The sequence below is a fragment of the Trichoderma citrinoviride genome (assembly GCF_003025115.1).
Source record: "Trichoderma citrinoviride strain TUCIM 6016 unplaced genomic scaffold BBK36scaffold_7, whole genome shotgun sequence".
Lineage (NCBI taxonomy): Eukaryota > Fungi > Ascomycota > Sordariomycetes > Hypocreales > Hypocreaceae > Trichoderma > Trichoderma citrinoviride.
This window is the reverse complement of record NW_020194715.1, coordinates 327,320-345,681: the sequence shown is the minus strand read 5'-3', so window position 1 is coordinate 345,681 and position 18,362 is coordinate 327,320. Positions and strand designations below refer to the sequence as shown.

General features: G+C 53.8%; 8 protein-coding genes across 8 annotated transcripts; 1 reads left to right on the top strand and 7 right to left on the bottom strand.

Moving 5' to 3' along the window:
- Positions 1–762: 762 nt before the first annotated feature.
- On the top strand, positions 763–2,484 carry BBK36DRAFT_1135327 (aminopeptidase; the record flags this gene model as incomplete). The annotated part of the gene is made up of 4 exons (XM_024892605.1): positions 763–1,158; positions 1,229–2,035; positions 2,092–2,217; positions 2,276–2,484. Coding segments are annotated over exons 1-4 (1,419 nt in total), but the record flags the coding sequence as incomplete, so codon positions are not given.
- A 1,055-nt stretch (positions 2,485–3,539) lies between these two features.
- Positions 3,540–4,838, bottom strand: BBK36DRAFT_1119554 (hypothetical protein; the record flags this gene model as incomplete). Its single annotated transcript, XM_024890603.1, has 2 exons — positions 3,540–4,248; positions 4,366–4,838. The coding sequence occupies 2 exons, from the start codon at positions 4,836–4,838 to the stop codon at positions 3,540–3,542; spliced, it is 1,182 nt and encodes a 393-aa protein (XP_024749507.1).
- Positions 4,839–7,369: 2,531 nt separating this feature from the next.
- BBK36DRAFT_4442 (hypothetical protein) lies at positions 7,370–7,906 on the bottom strand (the record flags this gene model as incomplete). The annotated part of the gene is made up of 2 exons (XM_024898076.1): positions 7,370–7,637; positions 7,695–7,906. The coding sequence occupies 2 exons, from the start codon at positions 7,904–7,906 to the stop codon at positions 7,370–7,372; spliced, it is 480 nt and encodes a 159-aa protein (XP_024749506.1).
- Positions 7,907–9,289: 1,383 nt separating this feature from the next.
- Positions 9,290–9,925, bottom strand: BBK36DRAFT_1091847 (hypothetical protein; the record flags this gene model as incomplete). The annotated part of the gene is made up of 1 exon (XM_024889034.1): positions 9,290–9,925. A coding segment is annotated over one exon (636 nt), but the record flags the coding sequence as incomplete, so codon positions are not given.
- Positions 9,926–10,616: 691 nt separating this feature from the next.
- Positions 10,617–11,654, bottom strand: BBK36DRAFT_52871 (Metallo-hydrolase/oxidoreductase; the record flags this gene model as incomplete). The annotated part of the gene is made up of 2 exons (XM_024898211.1): positions 10,617–11,326; positions 11,375–11,654. The coding sequence occupies 2 exons, from the start codon at positions 11,652–11,654 to the stop codon at positions 10,617–10,619; spliced, it is 990 nt and encodes a 329-aa protein (XP_024749504.1).
- Positions 11,655–14,163: 2,509 nt separating this feature from the next.
- Positions 14,164–14,964, bottom strand: BBK36DRAFT_1095355 (hypothetical protein; the record flags this gene model as incomplete). Its single annotated transcript, XM_024889075.1, has 1 exon — positions 14,164–14,964. A coding segment is annotated over one exon (801 nt), but the record flags the coding sequence as incomplete, so codon positions are not given.
- A 541-nt stretch (positions 14,965–15,505) lies between these two features.
- BBK36DRAFT_1200280 (MFS general substrate transporter) lies at positions 15,506–16,987 on the bottom strand (the record flags this gene model as incomplete). The annotated part of the gene is made up of 2 exons (XM_024897126.1): positions 15,506–16,659; positions 16,729–16,987. The coding sequence occupies 2 exons, from the start codon at positions 16,985–16,987 to the stop codon at positions 15,506–15,508; spliced, it is 1,413 nt and encodes a 470-aa protein (XP_024749502.1).
- A 466-nt stretch (positions 16,988–17,453) lies between these two features.
- Positions 17,454–17,987, bottom strand: BBK36DRAFT_1135326 (Thioesterase/thiol ester dehydrase-isomerase). Its single transcript, XM_024892604.1, has one exon. The coding sequence runs from the start codon at positions 17,980–17,982 to the stop codon at positions 17,458–17,460; it is 525 nt and encodes a 174-aa protein (XP_024749501.1). The 5' UTR covers positions 17,983–17,987; the 3' UTR covers positions 17,454–17,457.
- Positions 17,988–18,362: the final 375 nt, after the last annotated feature.

Below are 18,362 nucleotides of genomic sequence, written 5' to 3'. Positions count from 1 at the left end.
AAATCCGAGCAAACAGGTCTAGCATTGGCCAGCAAAACAGAAATGATTTACATATGTGTAGCAGCATCTTACTCGATAAATAGGTATATATATATATATTGAGAGGTAGCTTCCGTGGTGGAATGATAGCATGGCGTTCTTGTGCGCAATCTATCTATAATCTCTGCAGCGAGAGGCAGCCAACGAACAGACGGGATAGTATCCAGAATCAGTAACGGCATCCAAGTGGCCTCCCTTGGATGGGCCTTGCTTGTAGTATATACCGCCACAACTGCTTTGAGTCGACGGGACATGAGCTGTTAGACAATGTCTCAGCCCGCGATGAAGCCATTGGTTGATCGTTTACATTGACATGCTGTCTTGGTTGCTTGGAGCACTCGCCGACGCTGGCAGATGCACTGGTATGAGATGAGCATGCAACTTCAGTAGTAAATTAGTGAATCAATACTACAGCAAGCCCAGTGTTTCTGTCCACGTGCGAGAGTGTATGACGATGGCTTCATTCCACAGCCGCCCCCATCCATCCCATCTCATCCACCTCGTCCAGCGCGGCCCCTGCCTTAGCCGCCGCGCCGCTGCAGGGGCTGTTTGGGGCCGTGTGACCACTAGAGCAGCCCCGTCCAGCGGCCAGGGGTCCTCTGCAGTGCCCTGAGCTGCACCAACTGCGCTAAGCCCGCTGACCGCCCAGCAGAATGACGTGCGCCCGCGTCTTGCTGAGCTGTGCTGTGCTCCTTATCTCTGCTTATCTGCGCTGCTGCTCCGGCCTCCCGTCCTCGCTCGTGACTCTTCTGCCGAGCTTCTCTTGTCTCGTCCTCCCCCTTTCTTTCTTTTACCATCTCATTCCCTCCCAACACCTTCCATACTCCCACAGAATCATCATCATGGCCGTTCTCAGCAGATTGGCCCTCACGGCCTCGTTCGCCCTCTGCGGCGTTTCGGCAGCCGGCATCCAGCAGCAGCCGCTCACGGCTCCGGAGTCGCTGCCCCCTTCACACGAGGCCGTCGCCGACTACAGCTCCAAGCCGCTGATCGACTCCGAGGCCCTGCAGAGCGCCATCAGCATTGACACACTCGTGAAGCGTGCCGAGAGCTTCTACAAGTTCGCAAAGGCCTCTGAGGAGGAATACGGCCATCCGACCCGAGTCATTGGCAGTGCCGGTAAGTCCATGGGAATCAGCTTAGAGCTGTTATTAGTATCAGTCCGATGACTGACCATGTGCAATTCCAGGCCACGAGGCGACGCTCAACTACATCACAAACACGCTGCTCGACCACGGCGACTACTACAATGTCTCTGTCCAGGAATTCCCCGTCACGCTGTCCAACGTCTTCCAGTACCGCCTGGTCTTGGCCGATGAGGTTTCCAAGTCTGCCATCCCCATGGGACTGACGCCGCCCACGAAGGACAAGGAGCCAGTCCACGGTGACCTGGTGCTCGTCAAGAACAGCGGATGCGACGCGTCCGACTACCCCCAGAATGTCAAGGGTAACATTGCCTTCATCCGCCGTGGAACCTGCTCTTTTGGTGACAAGTCTATCGGTGCCGGCAAGGCTGGCGCCAAGGCCGCCGTCATCTACAACACCGACGCAGAGGAGCTCCATGGAACGCTCGGACTGCCCGTGGAGGACCACATCGCCACCTTTGGCATTGACGGCGTCGAGGGCAAGAAGATTCTCGCCAAGCTTAACGACGGCGACGCTGTCGATGCCATTGCCTACATTGATGCCGAGGTCAAGCAGATCCAGACTGTCAATGTCCTGGCCCAGACGGAAGAGGGAGACCCCGACAACTGCGTTATGCTTGGCGGTCACAGCGATGGTGTTGCCGAGGGTCCCGGCATCAACGACGACGGATCCGGCAGCATGTCTGTTCTGGAGGTTGCCGTCCAGCTGACCAAGTTCAAGGTCAACAACTGTGTCCGCTTCGCCTGGTGGGCTGCCGAGGAGGAGGGCCTTTTGGGATCCGACTTTTACGCCGCCAGCCTGTCCGATGAGGAGAACCAGAAGATCCGTCTCTTCATGGACTACGACATGAGTAAGTGCTTCTGATGATGAACAACATGAAGTAGTTACTGACAGGTTTGCGTGCAGTGGCCAGCCCCAACTTTGCCTACCAGATCTACAACGCAACCAACGCCGAAAGCCCCGCCGGTTCCGAGGAGCTGAGGAACCTCTATGTGGACTGGTACGAGTCCCAGGGCCTCAACTACACCTTCAGTATGTTCTCTGACAGTGCCTTTGCTGTTTTGCTGTAACACCAACTGACTGATTTTAGTTCCCTTTGACGGCCGCAGCGACTATGACGGTTTCATCCGCGCTGGCATTCCCGCCGGTGGCATTGCTACCGGTGCCGAGGCTGTCAAGACCAAGGAGGAGGCTGAGATGTTCGGCGGACGCGCCGGCGAGTGGTTGGACCCGTGCTACCACCAGCTGTGCGATGACCTCGGCAACCTGAACCACACTGCCTGGGAGGTCAACACCAAGGTGAGCTTCCATCAACCTTACTCAGAGTTGAGTATACGTATACTAATGATTACACGCAGCTCATTGCACACTCGGTTGCCACCTACGCCCTTTCCTTTGACGGCTTCCCCAAGCGTGAGCTGGAGACCGAAATGAGCGCCTACAGCCAGACGACCAAGCACCACGGTCCCAAGCTGATCATGTAAAGTGGTGACATGTATTCTGTAGCATTTACGAGCATGCTGTTTTGGGAGAATAGACATTGGCATGGGGGTTTTTGGATAATGCATGGGTAATAGCGTAATACGGGTATACCGGAGAGAGAAATTGACATGATTACTGTGTGCTTGTAGCGATGAAGATATCCTTATGAGTCAACATTACCCGATGCCTTAAGGGATATCCTTATGATGTGATCAAGTAGGTATCGTAGAATGCAGTATCAATATCGGCTCTTCGAGATGCCTAGCACGCAACCTTAACAAAAGCCACATTAACGACATTTACCAAGTCGTCATGCTCCAGCACTGATAGAATCTCCCACTTCAGGGCAGATCTCGACGAAATGATCGAGTCCTTATCGTAGGAGTGCACGTATCAATGCCTTACTTCCTCGAAATGGCCAGCATAAAACTAAGTAGAAGAGATACATCACCAAGATAGACTCATGCTCCGGCCTTCAATTTACAGTTTCCAATATTGATCTTTATTGTACATAGAGTAAAACCGCAGACTAAAACCTCAAAAGTAACAATCTTGAACAAATCCCCTTATTGAACCTAAACAATATGCGTTGTCCTCCATGAACGCCATTCGCTTTATTTCCAGATATGTAATTTACTATAGCGCAGATAACAAAAAAATAGTCAATGAAACCCTTCAAAGAGACATACTTGTTAAACAAATTCTAGTGGTGCCTCGGATATTAGTTTCCTTTCCTTCGTTGAAACACCTTCATCTATGCTTCATTGGGTCCCGGCTCCTGTATATGCACATATTAACAAACGACAGACGATTCACTGCGTATCCTCCCTGGTTGCTGCCGCCCGATAGGGGCTGAAGCAGCGATCAAGGAGTCATTTCAGCTTCTTCCGCCGAATGTGGTGCTTGAGCGGGTTCTTGAAGCTTTTAATCATCTTGCTCATGCGCACGGACTCAGACTTTGTCGTTGTCGTGGTCGTTGTATTTGCCGGAGCAACGGCCGGGGCGTCGAGCGGTACGGTAGTGGTGTTGGGTGTAGTGTTCATGCCGGCGGTTCCTGGCGGCAGAGCCACCACCGGCTTGGATAATATGACGCGCAGCATCTTGCTGGTGCCTTGCTGGCCGGGGTCAAGCTGCATGAGCTCAACCAAGTCGTCGCTGACGCGCTGCGCAAAGTCGAACGTGTAGAATTCGTTGTCGCGGAGCTCGAGGGTGAGCACGGGGAGAGGAATCATGGAGAGGACAGGAATGTCGGCCAGGTTATAGCCGGAAAATATGGACCAGAGCCGAGGCTGAGGGGCTGCTTCGCTATCCGCGGCCGTCTGCCGCCCCGACTGCGCTGACGTTGTCGATGCTGATAACTCGGAGATGGACGAGGCCGAGGATGTGCGGTCCGCTGGTAGCCGCGGCGCATTCTGGGCCACGGGGGCGTAGTTGGGAATGGCGCGCCGGGCCATGGACCGGGCGCCAAAGGTGTCTCGGAGGCGGCGCATGCGGAGGGCGAGGTCGCTGTTGGAGGAGAGCAGCCGGGTCATTCGTCGCTCGAGGCCCAGCCTGCTGTTCTGGGCATCCTGCTCGGCGGGGCTGCAATTGGTTTCCGTGTTAGCCCAGTTGGGTAGAGAGGTGACAAGCATTGGGGCACGTGTGACTGCGCGGCACAGATCAAGGGCTGTGAGGCTGTGAGGCTGAGAGGCTGCTTACCACTTAAGAATGGTCATCATCATGTTCATGGTCAGATTGTGCCACCGTATCCTCGTAGACAGGTTGGACAGCCGCTGGGCGTGCTGAGCGCATACGGCGACACGGGCGGCCAGCCCCTGGCACTTTTCGATGGGCTCAATGGCCTCTTGCAGGTCGGAGACGGCCAGAACGGTGTCGGTCAGCGTCGCGACCAGGTCGTCGGTGCTGATCCATGTCGCTCGGTCGGGGTACGGCAGCGCGCCGGCCTCGAGCAGGGAAAAGTTCTTGTAGAGGATGTGGACGGAGGAGCGGCACTGCTTGAGCTCCTGGAGGGCCTTGTTGAGGATGGCCGTGTCTCGGCCGGGGCTCGTGTTCATCTCGTAGAGCGAGTCAATGGTCTTGCCGCCAATGGCCAGCAGGCCGATGATGGCGGTGGTGACGCAGAGCTGCTCGAGGATGGGCACGGCAGCCATCGGCGGGGGCGTGGTGGCCATTGCGGGCGGCTGCTGTGATGCTGTGATGCAGGCCGGATCGCGGTATCTGGATGCAATCTAGATCGAGATGCGGGATCTCCGATCCTTCGGGGCAATCAATTCGCGGCCGCTGGCTGCAGAATGTCGCCGGCGCAGCAGCGGGTGTCACTCGCCGTCGTCGGTCTGCAGCGGCGCAGACGCAGACGGGCTCGAGGGCGATGGCGTCAATGCCAATATCGATAGGCGACAGGTCGATGTCGCCAAGGCGCGATTGCTGTGGCCGTTGGCTTGGCCTGGGGAATCTGGATCGCGATGAGGATGCGGTTCGGGAGTTGGGGGCGCTGTCCTCGTCACGGTAGCAGCCTCAAGGCATCATCACGGACAAGGCGCACGATCTGTTCTTCTCCTTATATTTTTTTTCCGTCTCGATCTGCTGGTATTTGAGAAGGGATGCGCGCGCTCGGTGATTTTTTCTCCTTCTGTCGGCTTGGAGAGCGAAGAAGAAAAAACCTTTCGTATCGCTGGAGAGGGCTCGAAGTCGGTGCGGCGAAAGCCGAGAATCACAAGACAGGCGCCGCAATGTGGTTGAGGTCGAAGTCGAAAGCGCTAAACGTCAAGAAGCTGACTTGACTCGAGCGCTGGGCTGGCTGAGGTTGAAGTAACAGCAGCGGACGGGGGGAGGAGAAGAAGATGAGACGCCGACGATGGGCCGTGAGCAAGCCGACAGGGAGGGAGTGGATGCGGAGAGACGGAATCCAACGCTGATGGAGAGATGATGGAGAGGCAGAGAGACGGAGTAATGCGGCGAGAAGGGAGTTGAAAAGAAGGAGAGACAGGACCAGCGCCCGGAGCGGCAAGACACAGATGGACGCGAGACAAGACAGTCCCGTCGGCGGCCCATCTCGCCATCTGGTCCCCTGGTTCCCCGCCTTGCAGCGCGAGCAGAGCAGACAGACAGAGCAAGGCAAGGCAAGGCAGAGCAGAAGCTCAGTCAGTCATTCCGTTGGGTTGGCTCACGGAAAATCGGCATCCAGGCATCTGGCATCTGCGTGAGCGACGGTCGCCTTGCGGGCCCTTCCGGCCGCATCATCCGAGTTGGCCCAGCGCCAGAGCCAATGGCAGCGCCGGTGCGCAAACTGGGGGGGTTGATGCTTGGTGTCGCATCAGCAGGCCGGGACCCCCAAAGGAGCTGGACAGGAAAGGCGCGACAAGAGACGATGCCCCCGTGAGATGAGCCCCCGGCCTGAGGGTGCCGATGGAAGCGTGCGGGTTGGCTTCGTTGAGCTGTGAGGATATCGGGCACGGTGCAGACAGAGGAGCCGCACTCATCACATCACTCCTGTCTTTTGATTTCTCCTTTTGCTCCATGTCGCATCAACATCTTACATGTACATACCTGGTCATCTATCTACTTAGCAGCTGATATCATTCCCTCATCCTGTTTATCACAGAGGCTTCATCACAAGCTTCGTATTCATCTCGCAGAAACCTGCCAGTCATTGTCGTTGATGCTTCTGCAAGATGTATCCAATGCATCACCGCTACCAGCACACATGCACTATCGAATCCGTCAACCACACTCCATCCTTCGCACTGTATTTCCATCCGCTGTAGCCTTCACAGCTCTAGGGGCAGATTCCGGCTGCCAGGTGCCGAGCGAGCTCCGCTGTGGGTGCCCAGCGTGCCGCTAGCCTACAAGGCACTGGACTTTGTACCCGATGCCGCTTGCAGGACTCAATCCCATGCGCTGCTCACTGCCAACGCTGCGAGGCTTACCTTTACGAATGGATTCATGGATGCGTGCATTTTGCAGTCCCGAAAGCGCGAGTCCCATGTCAGCCCGCCTGGGAAAAACTCTGCGCTGCGCATTGATGGCCTCACATGCAAAGGAATCTGGCCAAGTCTCTCTTTTTAGTGCTGGGAATATCGGCCACGCGCGTGGTTTAAAGCCGGAGCGCTGCTGGCATTTCCGTCTCGTTTCAGGTGCAGCCGCGATAGAGAGGTTGCGTTGAGATGCGTGAATCCTAAGGTATTGATACGCCGACATCGTCTTTACCGAAGGAATGCAACTCAACAAATACTTAGGTCAGAGATAACCATCTACTATGCGATCAATACGAGATCTGCGAGTAAGATTCATGGTAAAGTGTATCTGCGGGAACTCAACTCCAAAGTCCGCAAGAACAATGGCATGCGGACCAAAACAAATCAAGACGCACCAAACAGAGCCTCAAGTACTTCGACCTCTCCTCCAGCAACCGCTCGCCGTCTCCTGCATGTATCCACTACTTCCTCTCCGCCGGCCACTGTCGAGATCCTCACAAGATCCCGTGTTCTCGTCTCGTCATATCAAAGACCTCGCCCAAGACGTGACCCAAGGTTAGAGCCAGCCAACCAGCAGCACTTCCCGTCCTGCAGCAGAGACCGGCACAGCAGCCTCCGAGACCCTTCCGCTTCTCTTCTGTTTCACCTCCTTCCGTATCATCACATCAACCCATATAACCTCTCGTCATCAGCAAACAGCTGCAATATACCATGCCCAAGCCACGGTCTCATTGCCACAGATCAGTTTCGCTGCATTCGCGCTGCTTGTTCCTGATGAACGTGTCCCGTAAGCGCCATAGCCCCCGGTAACTTTTAGAAACCAGATTCATAAAGTGCTTCTCTATCTCGTCCTGTCCACGCGGCACGCCGTTGTTTCCTTTGTCCAGGTCGTCCATGATCTCGTTGTACAGCTTCCGTATTTCCACCTCTCTCGGATTGGCCACAGAGTCTTCGCCGAATAGCTGCCTCAGTTCCATCACTGCTCTCTCACCTGCACTGTCAATCCACTCTCTGCTTGCCCTGCAGCGCACGCAGGCGGACGGCCAGCTTCACCCTTCTGGTAGGGTCAGAGGGACTCTCTTCGGGGTCTCGGCATTGTAGAAGAGAATGGGAATGGCGACCACACGAGCCTTCTTGCCGCAATGCTGGCACTGCATCTCGGCTTTGCAGACGGGGCATGCCAGCTTGCGTTTCTCCTTGCGATCGTTTCCCCAGATTCTGTCTAGGCAGCCATGGCAGAAGATGTGTCCGCAAGCCAGCACCATGGCGTGTCGGTCCCCGCGGAACTCGTCTTCCTCATCGAGGTGCGCCACGGGAAGCTTTTTGTCGCACTCGGCACAACGACTCTGAAGTCGTCATCGCACACTTCGGGGTGGTTTACGTACAGCTTCTTGTCGAGGATGTCTTGACGCACGATATGCCAGCGTCTGGGTTCAGCTGCCTCTATTAGCTCTGTTGCTCCCTCCGCTGGTTGTGTCTCTGCTGTTTCCGCGGACTCTGCTTCTTCTAAGGCTGCCACGATTGCCGCCGCTGTTGCTGCTAAAAGCGAAGCGGCTCTTTGTCTTCGACCAACTCCAGAGCCCCTAAGAGTTGCTCTTCCTGGGCGCTGCTTCGATCTATGCTGACGGATGGGCATTGTCATTATCGCGGTGCAGGTTTCTCCAAGATATATTATGTTTGATGCCGTGTCGCTCTAGGTCATCTCAAGTCCACAACAACGCGACCATGAGGCGGTTCATATACACATCCGTCAACCCTCTGGACCCGACCATTATCATCACACAAAAGGCTGAAATAAACGCCTTGCCTTTCTATTTCTATACATATCGCGTGTTGCTCACGAAGCTCATGAGATGATTCGTGCTGTAGCACACATAGAAGGTGGCTTATACCCAGGTAACCAGAAAAAAAAATTAAATCAAGGTTTCCAGGTTATATTTGAAGCTTTTTGGCGCCTACTAACCCTAGATAAACATATTCTTTGTGCTTCATGGGTACATATATATCTCGCTAGGTCTCCGTGGTTCTATATATGCTACGAGCATCACTAACCAATGACTCCTTAAATCTACTATCACGAGCGACAAACACGAACGCAACTGAGACGCTCCCATCTCTGGGATGTCAACCATATTTATCAGTATTGTTGGTTATGATGTACTTCGTTAACGGTTCCCCAGCCAAGATATCCATGCTTGCTAGATCCAGTCCCTGCAGCTTGCCAAGAAGATGAACCGATCCTAGCGAGCGCCAAGTCTCGAATCTACAAATGAGCCAATCAACATAACTGTCGCTGATTTCCTCGGGTAGATAGCGCACGGAAGGCTTTCAAGATTCAAGGGTGTTCTTGTGCTTCCTCGCATGCTGTGTCGGTGGATGTCAGCAGGGAACCGCCTCGGAATCTATTTTGGCCTTCCGTTATCATAACTGGGTAAGATATCTTTGAGAGCCTCCCCACGCCTCGGGAAGCTCCCAACCTCAATGCCGCACATATGGAATCCCCATCTTTCGGTAAGCGTTGCTCTATACATGTATTGTTTGACATATCTTGCCCTGCCGTCTTATATCGCCAAAGTGTCATATGCCCCGCCCCTTGAGCCACTCACATCTCGCGAGCCATGCAGTGACTACATCTATCTGTCCAACACCCCTTCAGCCATTCTACTCGGAAACTCAGCCCATCTAGCCGCGATTCCGGTAACAGGGAGATTTACCACGCACCCTAACCTGCCGCATGGCTCACAATCAACCTTGAACCGACAGACGGGACATGCTCGCCCGCGATGCATCTCGCGGTCCGCTTCAAATGTCCTGGCGAGGCAGTCTGGACAAAACATATGACCGCACAAGAGTAAGGCGCATCTTGTGAAGGGGGGCATCTCCTCGATGGAATAGAATGCTCGCTCGATTAACTCGTCCTTGGTGGGATCGATCCCGTAAATGGTCAGCTCGTCGGAGCAGATGGGGCAGACAGGCCTGATGCGCTTTGTATGTCCTGCGTGGCCTCCGTTGTCGATGTATTGACGCACGGTGGGCCAGTAGCTGTGCTCAACTAGCGCTGCTTCTCCTGGCCTCGTAGATGCTGCTGCTTTGTTTCCGTGTGCTCTTTCTAATGCCTCTCCTACCGCTTCCTCTATCTCTTTGACTGCTGCTATCTTCGCTGATGCTGCCTTCACTTCTGTTGGCGATAGCTCTTCTGGTATAGCATGCGAGGTGGCTCCTTGAAGTAAAGCGAGGCCGTCGTCGACAACCCCCGGTGACTCTTGTAGTCGCCGAAGCCCATGCTTCTCACTGTCGTTGCCTGATGTATTGTTGACTGAGGGCCGGACATGGCTTATTCTCCAGTTGCAAGTTTCATTGGATGGAGATTTATCAGCTTCCATGCTGTTGCAGCACTTTCCAATGCTAACATGGCAGCTTGAGCATTGAGGTGATGGCTCGTTGATATACGTGTTACGCGTCCCTGGCCTCATAGCGATTTTCCGACATAACCACCCGTTTGCATTACCCGACCTTCATTTCGCTGTATAGGCCATGTCTTTGATGATCGAGAGCACGAAGTGATAGGTGTCGGGCACCCTCAGAACGCGACTCATCCCCACCTAGCTGACCATAAGAGACTACGTGTATACAGAAGCGCTTGCCAAAGGGGCTATTGGCGCCCTGTTTGCCCCTTTATGCATAGAAAGGAAATGTATTTTGCCCTAATGGTCGTTGTTTGCCGAAGAACGACTCCTTTGAGCATCACAAACAACATGCCCGACCTTCTCCCATCCTCATGGTTATCAGTTTTTGCGATCCCCATAAGTCACACGCTATGAACCAATCCTCAGCGGTGCCAAGTCTTTGTCCCAGAAGAGCCAATGATCATGCACTGATTGCCACTGTCTTTCAGCATACACATGAGTCTCAGTCACTCAAATCCCTTATCCATCCTTTGTGTACCCTCTCTTTGTCATGGCCGTTGAGCAAGCATTACATCTTCCCCGGCCAACACTTGTGCGCATTCTCCCTCCTCCAAATAGGGTCATGCGCCAGCACAATCTCCACCTCAATCCCCTCTTCGCCCTTCTTCTTCGCAAACTCCCGCAGTCTATCAAGCGACTTCTTCGCCTCCGCCGTATCAGTATGAATGCTCCTTAACCCACCATGTCCATCATCATACAGCCCGATATCCTTCTCGCCAGTAACCAGACGTCGATCATGACAGCAGTCGCCAGCAAGGTACACCCATCTTCGCTCCCCCAGGCGAGCAAGAAGATTTACATGTCCGTAAATGTGGCCCGGCGTATCAACCACGTAAAGACTCCCGTCGCCGAAGAAATCGAGCGTATGCGGTAACTCGTCAAAAGGCTTCCATGTCCACGACGCTGCTGCAGCAGGCGGCTTCGCCTGGGTGTCTTCCGGCAACGGCGTGTGTTTCGGGACGTATGGTTCGTTGCCGTATACGCCTGTGCGAGAGATGGGCGGAAACTCGATTGTGCGGCTGGCAGGCAGTTCGTCGGGGTTGAGGAAAATTGATGGATATGCCGATCCGGCGCCGTGCTTGAAGAGATTCAGGGTTCCCGACCCCACGGCGAATGTCGCAGAGGGGAAATCTGATGGCGTGCCGGTGTGGTCCCAGTGGGCGTGGCTGATGATGATGTAGTCGACGTCCTTTGCCGGATCCAAGAGAGGCCCGTCATCTTTCTTGACAGCATCTCCGGATTGAACAGCATCAGACACCCCGTTACGCAGACTCTGTGCGCAATCCGTGTCCGTAATGATAGGCTGCCATATAGCAAGCTCGGCTTGCTGCGCGGGCGTGTACTTCAAGTCGCGCTTGACGCCGAGGTCGAAGACGAGATTTGTGACGCTGCCATCTGGCTCAGGGTGGCGGATGAGGAACGACAGCGACGGGACGAGGGTCTTCTTTACCGGGTCCGCGTCGTTGACAAACATGTGCTCCGGGAGCGAGATTTGGCCGGCGTCGAGGGCCGAGATTGTGACAAAGGTGGGCGATGCCGTCGCCATGGTTGGTTTGGCGGCTGTCACAAACCTCTATACAAAAGAGTCTTATGTCAGAGAACACCAATATGTGAAGAATTGTTTACAAGTCTTGTGGTTTCAGGTAAATATACATGAAGAATAAGCTTATCTTTTGCCATATTCCAGCTTTAGACATGCTCGGTCCGCCCCCCGCATCGTGCCATCGTCGCAACACCACACGCAGTATGAATGATGCGATCCAGCCACTCACTGTTGGATGAAGAAAGGCGCCAGAGCTTGCAGGGTCTAGTTGATCGACTGGTCGAGCTTACGTGAGGCAGGGTAGCAAGAAAGATTAGCCGTTTGATTTGATGGCTTAGCATCTTCCAGATAGCGATGATGTTCTGTGTTTTGGTTGAAGATGGGTAGAAGCAGAGAACAAGCCGCTGGTGATGGCTTCTCAATGGCACAAAATCTTCCACCTGCTCGCAAAAGGCACCTAAACTTGAATGTCATCTCTTGTCCTTGCCCGTACTATTTTTGAGTCCTCAAGACGGCTTTCTGGCCATGCTTTAGAGAAGTCACCAAGAGTTGAGAACTCGCAGGTGGAGAGAAGCATGTCCCATGTCCAGTTGCACATGAACCGCCACATCCCGATCACACCAAAAAGGGCCGAGACACCACCACCATCAAAGCATCAAAAAGCATCACAAAACATCACAAAAAAACATTAAAAAAACATCAAAAAAACAAAAAATAGCACCCATGCGCCTCCGGCCAACCACCCGTAGGTTTGGTTGCAGCGTTTGCACGACATGGGGCGTCACAAACCTTGCAACGGGCAGTGGTCGAACGAGGAGCCAAAGGAACCATTTCCACAGTGATACCTCTTACGTTCGTACCCAGTACTTGATAGCCTAAGACGAGTGCCAAGAACAAACCACTGCACCATTCAAGGATGCGCTGTTGACATGAGCTAGCGAGAACCCCGCCTATAAAGCTAATCCGTCTACAGTATAGCGGAGGTATGATTTTCCGGGGCGCCCGGTGCTGCCGTCGGGTACTTTTCGGATGTACTCTGCGGTCTGTGCCTGTGCCGGTCGGCAAGTGGCCGACTCTGCAGAGATGATGCAATTGAAATGTCGAGATGCAAAGACCGAGAGGGAGATGCGGATGAAGATGCAAAGAGAGGGAAAGAAAGCAACGAAACGAACGACACATGATACGGTGATGATGAAGGAGGAGAAAAGAAGGGAAAGAAGAGAGGGAAAAGTCTGGGCAGGAAAGACGCGCAGAATTGTGGCGACCAGGGCTGGTCCCGTGTTAGGGCAGGAGCCGTCCGCTGTTGGTTCCGCAAACTTTGCAGGGGGCTTGGGCGAGACTTGCCACTTTTGGCGACAGCATGACACAGCGTTTATGTCTCTTGAAGCTTAGCGGAGGTGCGTATTCCAATGATAGCGACAGGGAAGGAGGAACGGGAAGGGACTTGAGGCGCCAAGTACTCAGTACTTCTAGTGGGAGAACCCAAAGAGGCTCGAGACATGAATCTGATTCACGAGACAGAGAGCTGTCGCGATCAAGTCAATCCAGAGACTGACAGACAGCAGAGAGTCTACTCTCCGTCTTCCATTGACTGCCCTCATTGCGCATTTGCTCGACAGACTGACTCTGTGTCAGCCTGTACTCAGGCTTCTTTCTGCTGGACGCTCACGATTCAGCGGCATGTCCAGTGAGCATGCCATTCCAGCGCCTTTTGCAGTGTACTACATCGACATGTCCAGCAATATCGACGTCAACCTTGCGCCAGACATCACTTCACCATCCCTATAGCCATCTGATCGCAGTTGGTTGATATCATCATCAATTAATTGAAATGGTTCACTAGCAGCACCAGCCAACGTCTCGGATCGCTTCTTTGTTTCTTTCATTCTTTCAGGAACAGCCACTCCAGGAGACTACAGCAGCAGACAAGGCTCTCGACATGCGGCCAAGCAGGACGGCTGTAGACGACAGTGAGAGACTTTTTAAGCTACAAGGAGTCGAGCAAATTTACAACATATACCCAAATTGGAAATGCAAGTTCAACCCTCTCAAACGTCCAGTAGAGCTGCCAAGGCCTCCAGTGAGCTCTATGAAGACACTCAGTTACCGGTTTCAAAGGGATGCCTTCGGGTTCAGCCTATGTCTAGCCCATTCACGCATCACGAGAAACATCAGTTCCGTACCACACTTTTGATTGACCAAGTACCTGGCGGCTGGGGTGTATAGAAATAGCAAAGTCCAGTCCCGACGATTCCGAATATGAGAGCTGCCATGGCCTCATCGCAAACCAACGCGAGTCTGCCCACCATCCAGCAAAAGAATCATGCCAAACCATCGAAATCAGCCCGAGCACAACTAAACCCAAGTCTGAATGCTGATTGTCCCCTCCCCAAATAGAGTCGTATCCTTCACCGGCCTTCCTGAGCAACCTCACATCAGGGCAGACAAGTTCATGTAACCGTGCTAAATTGCCCATTGTTTAGCATCTTGGGGGGCATATCGCTCGTCTTCGTCGACATTGTTTTTCCATCACATCGGCATAGAATTCCATCTCATCGGCCAGTCGTCCGGGAGAGAGCTTCGAAATGATGGCGGCCCATACTTGCTTGAAGCGATCTAGGTGCCCTTGGATGCCGATTTCGGGGAGAATGCCAACAGCGGCCTCTGCCTCCGGTCCACCGCTGAGCATCCTAATTCTCTGCTGAATTCTGCGTAGCAACACCACATCGTCGCTCAGATCGTAGTGTAGCTTCTCAAGTGCCAGAATAGGATCGTCTTCACCGGGGGCAATGCCAGCCAAAGAGCACACATATCCCACAATAACTTCAATGTCAAGAGCCGCAATCAACTCAAGGGTCAGTGATGACCCAAGGGTGACCATACATTGCCAAACTTGGCGTTCTTTCAGAGTTGCGGATCTTATGAGAGCAATAACAGTCGGAGTGTGGTTTGGGTGCGGAGCAAATCCATGGAGCTTCTGTTGCGTCACAATCCAGACCTCGTGCTTTATGGTTGGTGCTCTGTCAATGAGAAGCCAAGCAACTCTGGCTTCCGCGCCAGTACCCCAGAAGATCTCTTGTGTGCGTCGAACAGTAGGCCTTTTTGGCATGCCATAAGCACGGTTCGTAATGCCATGCTCATCAACGAATAATATGCGGTCGCCCCGTTGCAGAGGACCGACCCCTCGAAAGCGCTTAACATCATTGTATTGGATCATATTTATGCTTTTCGCCGCAGAGAAATCCCCTTTATAATCCAGGAAGACCAAGTCTCCGTTGCCTTCTTCTTCGTAAGTTTGCGAAGTGTCAGACATGATTTCAGATCGCAGTTCGGTGATATGTCTCGATATTGAGGAAAATCTCTGAGAGGTGACGTTGGAAGTGGGAAGAAGGAAGCGAAAAGTTGACAGATAGGTTATCGTTGAGTTCTTTCTTCGTAATGCGGAGAGAGTACGAAGTAAGATAAGTAAGATGCAAAGAACACAAGGGCAAGAGAAGAGAGAGAGAGGAGATGGATGGATGAAGGTGAAAGAACAAAATGAGAAGTGAATGGTGCTTCGTAACGGAACAGACGAGAAGTGGAAAGACGTGGGGAGTGCAAAGGCCAAGAGTCGAAGATGCAAGGTGTACCTTTGAGAGACCGAGATGTGCTCCTTAAACCAGGTACCGATTGCTTCCCACGCTCTTTTCGAAGGCAACAACACCACTTGGCCTCATCGATGGCTGAGATAACCAAGGTTGGGTGAATTCGTCGTACAAAATCAGACTCAGTTTGCAAAGGCTCACGGTGAGTGAAAGCAGGACCCTAATACACGTTACTTGGCTTAGCCAAGGGCAGCTACAGACATATGCCAACTATTTCAACAGAACCTTGCCGCCATGCCACGCCAGCACAATCAAAGCCGCAAAGAAAGACGTCACCCCCGTCAGAATAACCATGGGCTCATACTTATTGCCCGCATACTGCTCCCGAACGGCCTCCCTCGGCGCCATCAGCTCCGCGCTCAGCGGCCCAACCAAGATGTTCCCCACGCCCATCAGAAAAACAAAGATGGCATACGTCGCAAACACAGTCGACGGGTCGTCGCTGACTGCGCGCCCCATGGCCACACGCATGGTGCCGAACCCGAAGGCGAAGAAGCCGTAGATGCAGCTGAAGATGGCAAGCAGCGGGAGTGACTTGGCCAGGCCCCAGAAGGTGAATGAGGCGGTCGCTGCAAAGGCGCAGCATGTTGTGATGAGCAAGCTGACAGGGAGGCTCTTGTCTGAGAGGTAGCCAAAGGCGAATTGGCCTAGAACCTGGGCGATGGACATGAGGGACACCAGAAGAGCGCCTTTGGTGGAGGAAATGTCGAAGAGGGAGGCGTACGAGGGCAAGAAGACGACGGGGAAGAAGAAGCCGATGCCCTGGACGAGGACCGCCGAGCCGTAGATCCAGAAGAGAGGCTTCTTGAGGAAATCCCAGTTGATCCTCGCCAAATTGGCCTGGTCTGAGGCTGGCAATCGGGCCTTGAATAGCGGCAGCAAGGGAGCAGTCAAAACCGCCATGGCAACGGCACAAGCTCGCAAGGTGATTTTATATCCGTACCGACGCAGAAGAGCATCGATGATGAACGGAAGCACAGCACCAGTCGCGCCCGAAGACGCAGAGATGAGTCCAAACGCCATGCCCTTGCGCGCCACCCACCACTCATTCACCATGCTCACAATGGGCATCGAAATGAGCACAAAGCCAAGCCCATACAGCGCCCCCTGCGTAGCGATGAGGCCATTCACGGACGACGTGAACGACGCGGACAAGAGGCCGGTGATGCTCAGGACCCAGCCGAGGTATATCTGCTGCCGCTGGTACCGGGGGAACTTGGTCGCCAGCATGGCGGAGAAGGGGGAGCCGAAGTAGTAGAAGCCCGTGGAGAGGACGCCGACGACGGGGATGCGCGGGGAGTCGGGCTGGAAGGCGGGGACGGAGGAGTAGTATCGCTGGAAAACACCGTAGCAGCCCGGGAAGCCTTTGCCGGGGATTGATTAGCTGTGCTTTGGGGGAGGTCGATGGGGAGAGGGAGGGATGATGGCAGTACCCCAGAATAGGGCGTCAAAGGCAAATGCGCCGAGAAGAGTGCACCAGGCATCGCGGCCGCGGTCGACGGGTTTCAGTTCTTGTGTGATGGGTTCGGCTCTGTTGGGTGTCGTTTCATGGTCGTTGTGAGGCTGGGAGCTGAGCTGCGAGAGCTCAATGTCGGGCTGTCCTCGTTCAGCTGCGTCATCGCGGCCGGTTATTCGAGGAGAGTATCTTGGCTGAAGGTATTCCACCGCAGTTGTTGTTTCCGTCGCACTCATTTCGATATTTTGCCTTTATTTGACTAGATGGCCGAGTAATTGAGCAAGCAAAAGGGAGGTTTGACACTCTCAGCCCAACCTCAACACCACGGAACAAGGTACTTGAAGCTTAAAATATCCCCAGCTTTGCAGGATCCGCGATCCGTGTCCCCCACACTCCTAGCGTCCGGCTTCTTCACCGCGGCGGGGTCCATGTTTTCTAGTAATCGGCTTCTGCAACGAGATTCGGCGTGAGTCAAGTGGAGGAGCATCTGCGCCTTTCCGACGACAAGTTGGGACAGTGTGTGTTTCTTCGGCTATTGTTTAACCGCACGTCAATGCCGGGGCGAGAGCCGTGCGTGTGTAAGGCATCATATCCAGGAAAGAGGCAGTCCACGGCAAAAGTCTCTCAAAGGCGCGCCTTGTATCCATATCCATCCAATCTATAGATCTATCACCATCATGAAAACTCCAGATGCCGTCAGCAACGTCTAATTCTTCACCTCCCCCTCGCTCTTCTTCCCGCCCTGCCTCACAAACTTGGTATGATGCCCCTTGGTCACAATCGTCCTCCTCTCCTCCCCATCCACAACCTCCACCTTGGATATCAGAATCGTCACAAACGCCATCGACCCGCCGACCTTTTCCGCCGTCGCCACAATCTCGACCTCGTCACCGGCCCCCGCCGCGCTGCTGAGGTAGCTGATGTGCATGTCGACGCTCGCGCCCGTCTTCTCCCGGAGGTCGACCGACGCGATGGCCAGCCCCGTCGTGAAGTCGATAAAGGCCGCGGACACGGCGCCGTGCAGCCCGCCCTTGGAGTTGAGGTGCGCCGGCGTCAGCGTCAGGCGGCTGGTGACGGCGCCGCGGGTGACGGACGTGTGGGTGATGCCGGTGAGGAAGATGTTGTAGATTGTGCTGTTTTGGAGGAGCCAGGTTGAGAGCTGGTTGACGTGGGCAGTGCGCTGCTGGGCTTCCACGTCTGGTGAGGAGGAGGTTTGGTCTTGTGAAGTCATTGTGAATCTTATTATTGTGTGATTTTGTGTGATGCTGTGAGAGGTTCTATGAGAGAGTATATGTGTGAGCCGTGAGTTGAAATATCGAGGTTGAGGCCGGATCCACATGAAACCGGTGGAGATTTTTTATCGCATCTCCCGTCCCTCATCGATACTACAGCCATTTTTGAGCCTCACTTCATTCTTCAATTTCACAGAACATTTCCATCAAAGACCGATTATGCGCATCTGGAAGTCAATTCTAAGAGTTCACTACCGGCCTGACTGATCGTTCATCAATTCACTCTTCATTGACAACATACGAAGAGTGTCATCTCAAACAACTTCCACTTCATGAATGTACCAATCACACATTTTTGTCCAAACTATATCAACATGAA